The sequence below is a fragment of the Pseudophryne corroboree genome, chromosome 1 (assembly GCF_028390025.1).
Source record: "Pseudophryne corroboree isolate aPseCor3 chromosome 1, aPseCor3.hap2, whole genome shotgun sequence".
Lineage (NCBI taxonomy): Eukaryota > Metazoa > Chordata > Amphibia > Anura > Myobatrachidae > Pseudophryne > Pseudophryne corroboree.
In genome coordinates this window covers 357,791,517-357,807,793 of record NC_086444.1, presented here as the reverse complement: position 1 = coordinate 357,807,793, position 16,277 = coordinate 357,791,517, and the positions used below count along the sequence as shown (strand labels likewise).

Genomic DNA, 16,277 nt, shown 5'->3' with positions numbered 1-16,277 from the left:
AAATTTGTATATACAGCAGCTACTGGGTAAACACTGAAGTTGTAGTGTAATCCCTGGGTTATATAGCGCTGGGGTGTGTGCTGGCATACTCTCTCTCCGTCTCTCCAAAGGGCCTTGTGGGGGAACTGTCTTCAAATAGAGCATCCCCTGTGTGTGTGGTGTGTCGGTACGTGTGTGTCGACATGTCTGAGGTAAAAGGCTCCCCTAAGGAGGAGATAGAGAAAATATGTGTGTGAGAGGGTGTCTCCGTCGACAACGCCGATACCTGTTTGGATATGTGTAAGTGCTGAGGTGAATTTATTGCACAAAAGATTAGAGAACAGACAGGAAATCTACCCATGTCTGTCCCTATGTCGCAGAGACCTTCAGAGTCTCACAATGATTACTATCGAAAATAATACACACTGATATCGACACGGAGTTTGACTCCAGTGTCGACTACGATAATGCAAAGTTATAGCCAAAATGGCTGAAAGGTATTCAATATATGATTATTGTAATAAAAGATGATTTGCATATCACTGATGACTCATGTCCCTGACACAAGGGTACACATGTTTAAGGGGAAGAAAGCTGAGGTAAATTTCCCTCCTCTCATGAGGAAAAAGGGCGGGAATCTCCAGACAAGAAACTGCAGCTTCCCACAAGGAATTCTCAGGCAGTATCCTTTCCCCACTAGGGCCAGGATGTGATGGGAATCTTCCCCTAGGGTGTCACGTTTGCCCAGACGGTAGCACTAGCTGTTCTCAGGGATCCTGCAGATAGCGTGCACATTCTAGTACACCACTCAGACCGGCGATTGTGTCGGCATGGGTTTATAGCGCTGTGGCAGCGTGGACAGGTACCTTATCAGCAGAGATTGAGACCCTAGTATGCATATAGATATATATATATGTATATATAGAGAGATATATATATATATATATATATATATTAAAGATGCTGTCTTAAGAGATATGTGTATATATATATATATATATATATATATATATATATATATATATATATATAAAACATGCTCAAAGAGACATGAGTATACTGGGTCCTAGAGTCAAAGCTATGTCGATTTCTGCTTGACATGTCCTGTAGAATATGCAATGGACAGATGATGCCGACTTAAGAGGCATATGGAAGGCTGAGGATTGTGTGGAGAAGGGTTCTCGGACCTGGTCTCCACAACTATAGCTGGTAATTCTGATATTTGCCTTATATTCCTGCACAGCCTAGGAAAGCACGACATTATCAAATGCAGCCTTTCAAATAAAGAAACAAGAAAGTCCGAGGTGCGTCCTTTCTTGCCAGAGGCGGGGGCAGAGAAAAGAAGCTGCACAACACAGCTAGTTCCCAGGAACAGAAGTCCTCCCCGGCCTCTACAAAAATCCACTGCATGTCGCTGGGGCTCCACAGGCGGAGCTGGGCCCGGTGGGGGCACGCCTTCGTAAGTTCGGCCACAAGTGGGTTCACTCCCTGTTAGATCCCTGGGCAATAGATATTGTGTCTCAGGGATACAAGCTGGATTTTGAGAAGATGCCCCCTCACCGACGGCCCTGCCGGCTTCCCCCCACGAGAGGGAAACCGTGTTAACTGCAATTCAAAAATTTTATCTTCACCAGGTGGTGGTCAAGGTTCCCCTCCTTCAACAAGGAGGGGGTTATTATTCGACCATGTTGTAGTCCCGTAACCTGACGGTTCGGTGGGACCCATATTGAATTTAAAATCCCTGAACATATACCTGAAAAGGTTCAAGTTCACGTTGAAATCGCTAAGAGCGGTTATTGCAAGCCTGAAAGGTGACTCGGGACATAAAGGATGCATACCTTCAGGTCCCCATTTATCCATCTCATCAGGCGTACCTCAGAATTACGGTACGGGATTGTCATTACCAATTTCAGAGGTTGCCGTTTGGTCTCTCCACGGCCTTGAGAATGTTCACCAAGGTAATGGCGGAAATGATGGTGCTCCTGCGGAAGCAAGGTGTTACTATTATCACGTTCTTGGACGATCTCCTCATAAAAGCGAGATCAAGAGAGCAGTTGCTGAACAGCGTATCACTTTCTCTGGAAGTGTAACGGCAACACGGCTGGATTCTATATATTCCAAAGTCGCAGTGGGTTCTTACAGCTCATCTGCTTCTCCTAGGCATGATCCTAGACACAGACCAGAAAAGGGTTATCTCCCGATAGAGAGAGCTCAGGAGCTCGTGACACTGGTCAGGAATCTATTAAAACCAAAACAGGGGTCAGTGCATCCCTGCACTCGAGTCCTGGGAAGGAGGGTGGCCTCATACGAGGCCATTCCCTTTGGCAGGTTCCATGCGAGGTCCTTCCAATGGGACTTACTGGACAAATGGTCCGGATCACATCTTCAGATGCATCGGTTAATCACCCTGTCCCCCAGGGCCAGGGTGTCTCTTCTGTGGTGGCTGCAGAGTGCTCATCTTCTCGAGGGCCGCAGGTTCGGCATACAGGACTGGGTCCTGATGACCACGGATGCAAGCCTCCGCGGATGGGGGGCAGTCACTCAGGGAAGAAACTTCCAAGGGCTGTGGTCAAGTCAGGAGACTTGTCTGCACATAAATATACTGGAACTAAGGGCCATATACAACGCCCTGAGTCAAGCGGAGCCCCTGCTTTGAGACCAACCAGTGCTGATTCAGTCAGACAACATCACGGCGGTCGCCCATGTAAACCGCCAGGGCGGCACAAGAAGCAGGGTGGCAATGGCGGAAGCCGTAAAGATTCTTCATTGGGCGGAGAATCACGTGCAAGCACTGTCAGCAGTGTTCATTCCGGGAGTGGACAACTGGGAAGCAGATTTCCTCAGCAGACACGACCTCCACCCGGGAGAGTGGGGACTTCATCAAGAAGTCTTCACACAGATTTCAAATCGATGGGAACTGCCACAGGTGGACATGATGGCGTCCCGCCTCAACAAATAGCTAAAAAGATATTGCGCCAGGTCAAGGGACCCTCAGGCGATAGCTGTGGACGCGCTAGTGACACCGTGGGTGTTCCAGTCGGTATATGTGTTTCCTCCTCTTCCTCTCATACAAAAGGTGCTGAGAATTGTAAGAAAAAGAGGAGTGAGAACAATACTCATTGTTCCGGATTGGCCAAGAAGGACTTGGTACCCGGAACTGCAAGAAATGCGCACAGAGGACCCATGGCCTCTGCCTCTCAGACAGGACCTGCTGCAACAAGGGCCCTGTCTGTTCCAAGACTTACCGCGGCTGCGTTTGACGGCATGGCGGTTGAACGCCGGATCCTAGCGGTAAAAGGCATTCCGGATGAAGTTATTACTACGCTGATAAAGGCTAGGAAGGACGTGACAGCAAAGCATTATCACCGTATATGGTGAAAATATGTTGCTTGGTGTGAGGCCAGGACGGCCCCTACAGAGGAATTCCAGCTGGGTCGATTCCTTCACTTCCTACAGTCAGGAGTGTCTATGGGCCTAAAATTAGGGTCCATAAGGGTCCAGATTTCGGCCCTATCCATTTTCTTTCAAAAAGAACTGGCTTCACTGCCTGAGGTTCAGACGTTTGTTAAGGGAGTGCTGCATATTCAGCCCCCTTTTGTGCCACCAGTGGCACCTTGGGATCTTAACGTTGTGTTGGATTTCCTGAAATCCCACTGGTTTGAGCCACTTAAGACCGTGGAACTAAAGTATCTCACGTGGAAAGTGGTCATGCTGTTGGCCTTAGCATCGGCTAGGCGTGTGTCGGAATTGGCGGCTTTGTCATGTAAAAGCCCATATCTGATCTTCCATATGGACAGGGCAGAATTGCGGACTCGTCCCCTATTTCTCCCAAAGGTCGTATCATCGTTTCATTTGAACCAACCTATTGTGGTGCCTGCGGCTACTCGGGACTTGGAGGACTCCAAGTTGCTGGACGTAGTCAGGGCTTTGAAAATATGTTTCCAGAACGGCTGGAGTCAGGAAGACTGACTCGCTGTTTATCCTGCATGCACCCAACAAGCTGGGTGCTCCTGCTTCAAAGCAAACTATTGCTCGCTGGATCTGTAGCACGATTCAGCTGGCTCATTCTGCGGCTGGATTGCCGCATCCAAAATCAGTAAAAGACCATTCCACAAGGAAGGTGGGCTCTTCTTGGGCGGCTGCCTGAGGGGTCTCGGCTTTACAGCTTTGCCGAGCGGCTACTTGGTCGGGTTCAAACACCTTTGCAAAGTTCTACAAGTTTGATACCCTGGCTGAGGAGGACCTTGTGTTTGCTCATTCAGTGCTGCAGAGTCATCCGCACTCTCCCGCCCGTTTGGGAGCTTTGGTATATTCCCCATGGTCCTTACGGAGTTCCCAGCATCCACTAGGACGTCAGAGAAAATAAGAATTTACTCACCGGTAATTCTATTTCTCGTAGTCCGTAGTGGATGCTGGGCGCCCGTCCCAAGTGCGCACTTTCTGCAATACGTGTATATAGTTATTGCTTAAATAAGGGTTATTGTTATGAGCCATCCGTTGAGTGAGGCTCAGTTGTTGTTCATACTGTTAACTGGGTAAGGTTATCACAAGTTGTACGGTGTGATTGGTGTGGCTGGTATGAGTCTTACCCTGGATTCCAAAAATCCTTTCCTTGTAATGTCAGCTCTTCCGGGCACAGTTTCCCTAACTGAGGTCTGGAGGAGGGGCATAGAGGGAGGAGCTAGTGCACACCAGATAGTACCTAATCTTTTCTTTAGAGTGCCCAGTCTCCTGCGGAGCCCGTCTATTCCCCATGGTCCTTACGGAGTTCCCAGCATCCACTACGGACTACGAGAAATAGAATTACCGGTGAGTAAATTCTTATTTTTTTCCCTGTCTGGGACAGTCATAAGGCCAGCCATGGCTTCAGCTTGGATGGCACTGGCAGTGGCGGCCTGGGCTGATGTAATGGAGGGGGATTTTTCAATAGCATCTAGAGAGCAATAATCCCATATAGCACATATAAAACAGGCTGCAATGTTCTTGGAAGAAGCAGCATTGGATATGGGTACCATTGCCTCCAGGGCATCAGCTTCAACAATAGCTGCTCGTAGAGCAGTTTGGCTACGTACGTGGAAAGCTGATTCAGAATCTAAGAAGGTTTTGGAATCTTTGCCGTTTTCTGGAGATATTCTTTTTGGTAAAGAATTGACAAATATTTTGGAGTCAGAAGCAGACTCCAAGAAAGTAAAGGTTTCCTTCCACATACAATTTCAAACCTAAAGTTCTGGCTTTTCGGCACTTTCGGTCTAAAGGAAAAGCTAAAGGTAAAAGTGATAGCAGGCAGTCCCTATACAACAAGTCTGGTAAAACTAAAAAACGTTGGGCTACCAGAGGACCGGTTGGTAAGACAGATCAGCCATCAGCCTGATGGTTTGGGCCTCCACCTGGGGGATCCTAGGGTGGGGGGCCGACTTCTTCAGTTTGCACAGATCTGGCAGCAGTCTACAACAGATGCCTGGGTGCAGGAAGCGGTATCTCTAGGTTATGCTTTTGCCTTCAAAAAGTACCCTCCTCCAAGGTTTTTTGTACCAGCCTGTCTCGGGTAGAGACGAAGGCCAGGGCTTTGCAACAGGCAGTTCAGAAATTACTTCAGTCAGGAGTAGTCATTCCAGTTCCTCATGCACAACGAGGACAGGTTTTTACTCCAACCTGTTTTTAGTTCAGAAGCCAAATGGGTCATTTCGGCCCATTCTCAATCTCAGAGTACTGAACAAATACATTTGGGTACCTTGGTTTCACATGGAGACTTACATTCCATCAATTTGGCCATGGAGCCAGGGGATTATAGGGTATCTTGGGATATACAGGATGCTTACCTACATGTTCCTATAGCACTGTCCCATCAGTGCTATCTCAGGTTTGCTATCCTCCAACAGCATTTTCAGTTCCAGGCCCTACCTTTTGGGTTAGTCACAGCCCTCAGAGTATTTACCAAGGTTATGGTCGTAATGGCAGCTTATCTCAGGCCAGCAGGGGATAAGAATATTTCCATACCTCGACGATCTTTTAATCTTGGCACAGTCGCAGGACTTGCTCCTGTCATCTGCAACAGACAATAACGTGTATGCAGAAGCACGGGTGGCTCAGAAATTGGGCAAAATCGTCTCTGGTTCCGTCACAGCGGATGACTCACTTGGGGACTGTACTGGATTCAAGTCTTCAGAGAGTAATGTTACCTCTGAACAAGATATCCAAGGTTCAGTCAAGGATTCAGGACTTGCTACACAGTCAAACCCATCACACGCAGCAATGCGTGTGATGGGTTTGATGGTGTCAACATTCGACATGGTGGAGTATGCACAATTCCACTCGAGGCCTCTGCAGCGTCTGATTCTTGCCAAATGGAATGGGTTGCATCAGATGATAAAAACACAGACTATGGTTCTTACGATAGAAGTAAGAAGGTCTTTAGCGGTCTGTTGGCGGCTCCCTTCAAGGCTAATATGTTAACTTTGGTGATTTGATGTTACCATGATAAAACAAATTGACATACTGAACGCGCAATGATCAACCATTGTTACTGTTTTGTTTATGTTAACGCATTTTGAGATTTATGCTGCCAATTCTATCTAACATGATTGACAATTATTACTAATATGTTAATGCATGATGACTCATGGTGGCTACAGACATCCCATCTGGACAAGGGGGAGACCCTTTTGGATATCAGATTGGAAATTCTGACAACAGATGCCAGTCTCCAGGTCTGGGGAGCAGTGTCAGGAAGGTTGTGTTTCCAGGGGCAATGGACCAAGGAAGAAAGTTGCCTGCCAATAAATATATTGGAACTTCGGGCCATATACATGGCACTGATTCAGGCAAAGGACATTCTTCGAAGAAAACCAGTCCAGATCTTATCGGACAATGCAACGGCAGTAGCGTACCTCAACCATCAGGGAGGAACTCGCAGCCGAAAAGCGATGAAGGGGGTAAGTCACATACTAAAGTGGACCGAACGTCATCATCCAGCCTTGTCCGCAGTGTTCGTGTCGGGAGTCCTAAACTGGGAAGCGGACTTTCTCAGTCGACGCGCCATTCAGGCAAGCGAATGGGCTTTACACCCGTAGGTCTTCCAGACTATGAGATCCCGTCTGAACAACAAAGTTCTCGCATACGGGTCAAGAACAAAGGATTCCAGAGCGAGCTTTGTGGATGCCCTGTCGGTGAGATGGGACTTTCATCTGGCTTATGTGTTTCCTCCAATCACCCTATTACCCAGGGTGGTGAGAAAGATAAAGCAAGGGAACGGTGCCGTGATACTAATAGCTTCGGCTTGGCCCAGAAGGCATTGGATGTCGATGGGTGTTCCACTTCTGCTCCCTCAACTACCAGATCTACTGATGCAGGGTCCTTGTTATCACTGACATCTGGATCGACTGTCTTTGACGGCGTGGCTCTTGAAAATCTCTATCCTGAAGTCAAGAGGATTCTCACAACAGGTAATTCAAACTATGCTCAGAGCAAGGAAACCTTTCTCAGCTCGCATTTATCACCGAATATGGCAAACCTGTATTCATTGGTGCAGTGAACGGAAAATGACCCAAAGTCTTTAAGAGTTTCCAGGGTCTTAGCATTCCTTCAGGCAGGAATAGATAAAGGTTTGAAGGTGGCTTCCTTGAGAGTGCAAGTGTCAGCATTGGCTGTATGGTTCCAAAAGAAAATTGCCAACTTACAGGATGTGCATACTTTTTTCCAGGGAATGCTGCGCATTCAACCTCCTTTTGTTCCTCCTACAGTGCCTTGGGACTTAAGTCTAGTCCTGAAAGCCCTTCAAGTTGCCCCATTTGAACCACTTAATAAAGTGGATCCTAAATGGTTGACAGCTAAAGTTCTCTTAATACTGGCTATGGCATCAGCTAGAAGAGTATCAGATTTAGGGGCATTATCATGTCGTTCCCCATTTCTGATTTTATATCCAGATAAAGCAGTTCTCAGAACCATGGATGCCTTTGCCTCTCATGACGCTGAATTCAGGCAAAGGATTCTCCTGTCCAATCAGGAGCGTCCCCACCACAAAATTGATTTGGGAAATCCCATTGTTATCCTGTGGATAACCTGTGGACCCTGCCGGAGAAATATACGTTATGGTAAGAACTTAACGTTGATACCGGTATTTCTCCTAAGTCCACAGGGATCCCACCCTGACGCACCTGATTTGAAGATCCTTTTACTCACTAACCGTTTCCGTCTTGTACAGAAGGGTGTGCATGTGTGTTCTTATCGCCTGATAAGGGCTATCTATGATGATCCTGCCTAGAGCTTTGGAATACAACTGATTTGCCTGAGCCAGGAGGCGGGGATATATGGACGGGCTCGTTGCATGCTGGGAGGCCGGAAAGCTTTGACCGATTGGTGCAAATCCGCTGTCGCTTCATCATATCCCATTGTTATCCTGTGGATTTAGGAGAAATACCGTTATCAACGGTAAGTTCTTACCATAACGTATATTATCACGCCCAATCTCGTTTCTAAAGTGGTCTCTGTTATCGCACATATCTCGTCCATAGTAATCCGGTATAGCTGCGTAAAGGTTAAGGGCCCCTCGCTACCCCGGGGGTAGCGAGCTGAAATGATAATACCACGCTCATCAGCAGAAAAAGAACGGGTGTGGAAGGGGGCGGAAAGAATTGAATACCCTTAGACAGTGCTCAGAACCCACCACACGAGTGCATCACCGGTCAAAGCATGTTCATCCATACCTCCCTGCAGCATAGTCCAGCACGTTGGCACACTATCTTGTGAATAGCAGCGCTGATATAGACAGGGGCATTTCATGTACAACACACCGGCACATTATACATGGGGAGAAGCGATGCCAGCACACAAATGTGCGCTGCTACCACTTCTAACCCATATGATGAATAATACATCTACCCCTATATAATTTATGAGCACTTCTATCAAGCTTACTTTGAAGAAGAAGCTCTATAAATGCATTATTGCTGCTGAGCTGCTTTTCCAATCTATACCCTTACAAAAACATTTCTCCTTCATCCACTAGGGGACACTGGAGGATCTTTACGGTGGGGTATAGATGGCAGACCAGTGGGAGCTTTACATTTTTAGAATAGTGACTGGCTCCTCCCCTCTATGCCCCCCCTACAGACCAGTTTTGAAAAATGTACCCAAGGGAGCCGGTCCTCTCTCTGGGCTTCTCCAGAGATTTTTTCAAATTTTTTCCTATTTTTCTGCTTTAAGAACTGAGGACAGACAGGCAGCCTACTGCCCTGTCTATCTGTCTGCACCGCGGTAGCGGACGGTGGGACTCTGGCACAGCTTGCTTTAGTCTGCAGCCAGAGCTCCCGGCTACAAGGACATTTGTCCTGGATGTAATTCCTTAGGAGCTGCATGCAGCGTCCTGTAAGGTCCCCACAGCCTGTGCCCAGCTTTTTCAGCTTGGAAGGGGGTGAGTATAGCAGAGTCTCCGGGAGAAGCACTTCCTAGAGGGCACTCTTTCCAGCACTGGTACAGCGGTAGACGCAGCGGTACTACAGCGCCCGCCACTGCACTGTAAAGCTACACTGAGCAGCTTTGAATTTGGCGCTTAGAAGCGGGGGGAGGAGCTTCTCCTTCCCGGCGGTGCAACGCCATTACAAGTGCTGCTTACAGCGTCATTCTGGCAGTGGGGCTGGCGTCCTGTTCACGAGTCAGCGGCCATCTTCTCACACTCAGGAAGGACAACTGGTTGCGTGAGGTACAGGGGAGATAGAGAAGGGATGTAAATTTAATTATATACCTACAGAGGCGCCTGTTGTTACAGTGTTCTGTGGCTATTGTCTTAGGGTGGCTGTGACTCTCCTGTATGCTCCCCCTTCTCTAAGGATCTTTTCAGTTTCTTTGTGTGTGGGCTGACTTTGACAAGATGACAGGAAGGAGCACTTCTTCAAAGGCTTCACAGAAGCTATATGCCTGTAAAAAGTGCTCAGCTAAATTCACACAACAGTTTGAGGGTTCCCTGTACTGTGATACATGTGAGTCAGCGAACCAAATGAAAAGTCCTGCCACTATACAGGACCCCACTCCTACTTAGCGCAGCTGACTGGGGCCATGTCTGATCTTTCTGCGGAACGGTCTGCTTCTCGTAAGGATAGAGAAGCATCCAGGTCCCAGGTTTCACTACCCGAACCAGATTGGGCACAAAGTTTAGCCAAATCAGTAGAGGGGTTAAGAAGAACTATGGAGACCTCTAAATCCCCCCACTTCCTTTTCTTTTCTACGACGGTCTCAAAAAAGAGAATTACCAGCGGTATTACAGTCTGATGATTCAGACACTGAAGATTTACCTCCTTTAGAGGAGGGAGAGGTTGAACTGGACTCAGACACTGAATTAATTCAGGACAACACAGAAATTGAGTCTGAAGGGTTAGACGCTCTCATACGAGCAGTGCGCCAGGTTTTACAGATTTTGAAAAAAGCAGAGTGCTATTTCTTTTCCTGTCTCTGCAGAAATAGATAACCAGTTTGTGTTAGCCTGGAAGCACCCTGATAAGAAATTTCAGGTAACTTGCAGACATTTGTTTACCTATCCTTTTCCAGAGGACAGTAGAACAAAGTGGAAAAATCCCCCGCTGGTAGACCCATCTTTATCTAGATTATCAAAGAAGACTATCCTACCGGTTGCCAGTGCTACAGTACCTCGTTAAAGGAGTAGGCCGATCGTAGGTTGGAAAATACTTTAAAGTCCATATACACAGCATCAAGGATACTTCTTTGACCTAATATGGTGGGTCTTTGGGTTAATAAGGCTATAGAGGCCTGGGCAGAGCAATTGGTGACAGGGTTTACTAGTAGGTCTCTCTGCAGATCAATTTATTACACTGGAACATTGGATCCAAGATATCTGCATTATCTATTTTGGCACGCCGGGCGCTCTGGCTTCGGCAATGGCAGGCGGATGCTGAATCCAAGAAGGCGGTGGAGGCAATACCGTTTAATGGCAAATTCCTGTTTGCTCAAGGAAATCTCCAAAGCCACTGGTGGTAAGTCAACCTATCTTCCCTCTGCAGCTCCTACTCCCAGGAAGATTTATTCTGGTCCGTCCTTTTGTGTCCCATCAAAGTTCAGAGGGCGTTGTAGAGGAGCTAACACCTCTTTTAGAGGTAACAGAGGCCGAGGTCGTGCCACATCCACAGCTGCCTTACCACAGGACCCTAAGCCTGCCGCTAAGCCCACAGCATGACGGGCTACCCTCCCTCCTGGGGGATCCCGGGGTGGGAGCTCGTTTACTGAATTTCAAACAAGTTTGGACAGAAACCTGCACAGATGCCTGGGTAAGAGATATCACTGTCCACGGTTACAGACTAGATTTTCAGTTCAAGCCTCCTCAGAGATTTTTTACAACAGGTTTACCAGTTTCACAGGAACGTCAAGATTCCCTTCTCCAGGCAATACAAAGACTTTTAGAGTTAGGAGTCATTGTTCCAGTTCCTCTCCACCAGCAGAAACAGGGATTTTATTCCAGTTTATTCGTAGTACCAAAGCCGGACAGCTCGGTAAGGCCCATCCTGAATTTGAAGGATCTCAATCCCTTTCTGAGAGTATTCAAATTCAAGATGGAGTCCCCGCGCTCGCTGATAACCGGTCTAGAAGCAGGAGATTTTCTTGTGTCAATAGACATCAAGGACGCTTATCTCCACATACCAATTTGGCCTCCGCATCAGAGTTTTCTCAGGTTTGCAGTAAAAGATTTGTATTTTCAGTTACAGGCCTTGCTTTTCGGTTTTTCTTCAGCGCCTCGAGTCTTTATAAAGGTAATGGCGGTGATGATGGCATAATTACGATCTGAAGGAGTGAATGTTGTTCCCTACTTGGGCGATCTACTCCTAAAGGCCCCGTCAGAAGAAAAATTGGTAAACAACATGAGAATAGCCCAAGCTTTTCTCTTACGGCACGGCTGGATCATCAATGTCCAAAAGTCTCACAACGGATTAAATACCTAGGAATGATCATGGACACTGTGCGGCAGAGGATTTTCCTTCCTCCGGACAAGATTCAGTCCATTCAGGAAATAGTTCGTCTGGTCCTTCAGCATCGCAGAGTATCCGTTCATCAGTGCATTCAACTACTAGAAAAGATGCTAGCAGCCTTCAAGGCAGTACAATATGGCAGATTCCACTCCTGGCCTTTTCAATTAGATCTCCTTTCTCAGTGATCAGGTTCGCATCTTTTCATGTATCAGATAGTTCAGCTACGACCAAGGACATGTCTGTCATTGCTTTGGTGGCTGAACACAACAAATCTGTCCAAGGGGAGAACCTTTGTTGTCACACATTGGCATCGGTGTGAGGAGCACCCAGTCTCCACTGATGGGGAGCGGTGACTCTGGATTGCCAATTCCAGGGAATTTGGACTCCACAAGAACGGACTCTTCCTATCAATATACTGGAACTTCGGGCTGTCTACAATGCTCTCTTATTGGGGTTTCATCTCCTACAGGAGCGTGCAATATGTGTGCAGTCGGACAATGCCACTGCAGTGGCATACATAAATCGGCATGGTGGAACCTGCAACAGGGCAGCTATGAAGGAAGTAACCAAGATCCTGTTATGGGCCGAAAGGTATGCAGTGGCAATATGATCAGCGTTCATACCAGGAGTGGAGAACTGGGAGGCCGATTTACTTAAGTCGTCAGGATATGCATCCGGGCAAATGGGAATTGCATCCTCAAGTTTTTCAGCAATTGGTAATGGGGACTTCTGCAGATATATCTCATGGCGTCCAGACGGAACCACAAACTTCCTCTGTATTGCTCTCGCACCAGGAATCCCGCGCCAGAGGGGGTGGATGCACTGACGGTTCCTTGGAATTTCCAGTTTGTGTATCTGTTTCCTCTGTTACCGCATCTATTCAAGCAGATCAAACGAGAAAGGGTCCGGGTTCTCCTCGTGGCGCCAGACTGGCCTCGAAGAACATGGTACAGACCTACATTACTTACTCATAGACGACCCATGGCCTCTACCTCTACGACAGGATCTGCTAATGCAGAGACCTATTGTTTATCCAAACTTACAGCGGCTACGTTTGACGGCGTGGCTGTTGAAAGGGAAATCCTAAAGCAAAAAGGAATTCCATCACTAGTTATCCCTACGATGCTGAGTGCTAGAAAGGAGTTCACTTTAAAGCACTATTACCGCATATGGAAAGCCTACATCTCTTTGTGTGAGCAGCATCAGTGTTCTGCTACTTCTTTTGCATTGCCTACGCTTCTCATTTTCCTCCAGGCTGGTTTCTCAGCTGGATTAAGTATTGGTTCTCACAAGGTTCAAGTCTCTGCCCTTTCTATTTTTTTTAAGAAAAAATTGTCCTTACTCCTGGAAGTACAGACCTTCCTTCAGGGGGTTATTCACTTTAAACCTCCATTTATCCCTCCTTCAGCTCCTTGGGATCTGGATACGGTTCTAACCTATTTACAGTCATCTTTATTTGAACCACTGGAATCGGTGGAGTTGAAATTTCTTAGGTGGAAGGTAGTTTTACTTCTAGCTTTGGCTTCGGCGTGGCGGGTTTCCACATTAGGAGCTCTGTTTTGCCGTCCTCCATATTTAATATTTCATGAGGACAGAGCGGAACGCTGCACTCATAAGTTTTTTCTACCTAAGGTTGTTTCAGCATTTCACATCAATCAACCTATTTTAGTCCCGGTGCTATCAGACGATTCTCCTTCGAGATCCCTGGATGTAGTTCGGATCTTACGTGTTTATGTAGAGCGAACAGCTGATTTGCGCAAGACTGATGATCTTTTCGTTCTCTATGATGCTGCCAGGCCTGGTTGGCCGGCCTCAAAACAAACTTTGGCTCGTTGAATCAAATTTACCATTAGGCAAGCTTATCTTGCAGCCTCTCTTCCACCACCGAGTCCGGTTTCAGCCCACTCCACTAGATCTGTTGGCTCTTCCTGGGCGGCTGCTAGAGGAGTTTCATTGACACAGTTGTGCAGAGCAGCAACTTGGTCCAGGAAACATACGTTTATAAAGTTCTACAAATTTGATACCTTTGCCGCTTCGGCTTCTCAGTTCGGCCGAGCGGTGCTTCAGAACTCTCCGCGCTTTCTCGCCCGTGTTGGGAGCTCTGGGATGTCCCCACCATAAAGATCCTCCAGTGTCCCATAGTGGATGAAGGAGAAAACTGGATTTTGGTACTTACCGGTAAATCCATTGATTCCACAGGGGACACTGGATGCCCTCCCAGCACTGGGCATTTTTCTTTATTTTTTTCTTGTTTGTTCTTTTCTCCAAGTTAGGAGATTGTTGGAGAATTCTCTCCAGTTCAGTTGACTGGTGACTATTACTATTGTGATTGTTGTTGTTTTCCTGTTTTGTTTTCCTGTTTCTGTAATTCACTTCTTCCTCTGTTCGAGTCTGTCGAGCCGTCTCCTCTCTGGCTCCGTTTTCAAACTGGTCTGTAGGGGTGGGCATAGAGGGGAGGAGCCAGTCACTATTCTAAACTATTTAAAGTGCCAGGCTCCCACTGGTCCACCATTTATACCCCACCATAAAGATCCTCCAGTGTACCCTGTGGAATCGGAGAAATGAATTTATCGGTAAGTACCAAAATCCCAGTTTTAAATGATCCTTTCCTGATAGATCACCATTTGAGCTCAAACTGATTCCAATGTAAGAGCAAATGCGGTGTTCCTACTATGTGCCGTTTACTGATGTACCTGTGCATTATAGTCAATAACGTTATCTCTCTTCTGTCTTTTTTCAGGAATGGGGTGCAATGAGTGCACTCACCCGACCTGCCAACACTCACTAAGTATGCTTGGGATTGCCCAGTGTGTGGAATGCGAGAATGGGGTGATGGTCCTGGACTCGACCTCTGGTCCTAAATGGAAGATGTCTTGTAACAAGTGTAATGTCATTGTACACTTCTTTGAGAATGCTCACAGGGTGCGAGTGTCTGCAGACACCTGTGAGGTGTGTGATGCCGCCCTTGTGCATGTAGACTTCAACAAGACCAAGAGTCCCCTGCCTGCAGATCAGACACAACACACTGGTTGTGTGTTTTGCGACAATGTCTTCCAGGACCTAGTAGAGCTCAAACATGCCACTATGAGACACCCCATGCACAGGGGTGGACAAGGAAGAAAACGGGGGAGAGGGAGAGGCAGAGGTCGACGAGGTACCCTTAAAAAGCCAAAGGACAAAATGGCTGCTCTGGCAGCATACTTTGTGTAACAGAATCTGTAGTATGTTTAATAAAACAGCCATCTTAACAAGTGCTGCAATACAGCTTTCCTGACAGCAATGTGAAAGGACCGCTGAAACATTAGGTAATAATATATCGTCTGCTGCTACTGACTCATGGTAACAGGAAACCACTCTCCGAATTCTAACTTATCAACAGCTTAATAATAACTATAATAATTATAATTTGTGCCTTCCTTGCAAAGCAGCTTTATTAAAGTACATATTCTTTTTTGTATTATATTTCATGTATGCTGGACAACAGGGATCATGATCATGGAGATATACACAGCGACGTGTGGTGGGGTCAATGGCTGGGGAGGCACTGGCTGGTATCACAGCCAGATTTACACACATACATATGATTTGACTATATATGAATAATACAAAAATGATATCTACAAGTTATATCGTCTTTGTATTCTAATAATTTTTATAGTTAAAACTCTGGAATATACTGGAGAACTAGTATGACAGGTGAGGCTCTGCCTTCCCTAACCACACATCACTGGATAGACGGGGCGCCCACTTCATGTGCTTGGACATATAAGTAAGCCAGAGCACCTCTGTGAACAATACAGAATGAAATAGTAATTACTCCAAATGGAAACCTTGAAAATTATGTTAATTATGTATTTTGTATGAGACTTACTTTTAGTTTGGTATAAAAAAAGTCATTTTTTTCACAGCCTGCCAGTCAGATGACAGCAACATCAGAACCACACAGCACTTTGGCTTTGCCAATTGCACACCTCTCTGCAAACCGTCATTAAAGGGATACATCATGAAAAAGTGTAAAAGGCAAAAATACACTACCTTAAATTAAATGAACATTTCTCTAACGTCCTAGTGGATGCTGGGGACTCCGAAAGGACCATGGGGAATAGCGGCTCCGCAGGAGACTGGGCACAAAAGTAAAAAGCTTTAGGACTACCTGGTGTGCACTGGCTCCTCCCCCTATGACCCTCCTCCAAGCCTCAGCTAGATTTTTGTGCCCGAACGAGACGGGTGCAGGCTAAGGGGCTCTCCTGAGCTGCTTAGTGTAAAAGTTTAAAGTAGGTTTTTTATTTTCAGTGAGACCTGCTGGCAACAGGCTCACTGCACCGAGGG

At 46.8% G+C, this 16,277-nt stretch overlaps 1 protein-coding gene across 2 annotated transcripts in view; it reads left to right on the top strand.

Annotated features, from left to right (window-relative positions):
- Window positions 1-15,405, top strand: part of TOP3B (DNA topoisomerase III beta) — a 195,793-nt gene extending 180,388 nt beyond the window's left edge. For both annotated transcript variants that reach the window (XM_063964784.1, XM_063964785.1), the window contains one exon: window positions 14,689-15,405. In XM_063964784.1, coding sequence (XP_063820854.1) covers window positions 14,689-15,158 — 470 coding nt within the window. In that variant the 3' untranslated portion in view covers window positions 15,159-15,405. The remainder of the gene's footprint in view (window positions 1-14,688) is intronic.
- Window positions 15,406-16,277: the final 872 nt, after the last annotated feature.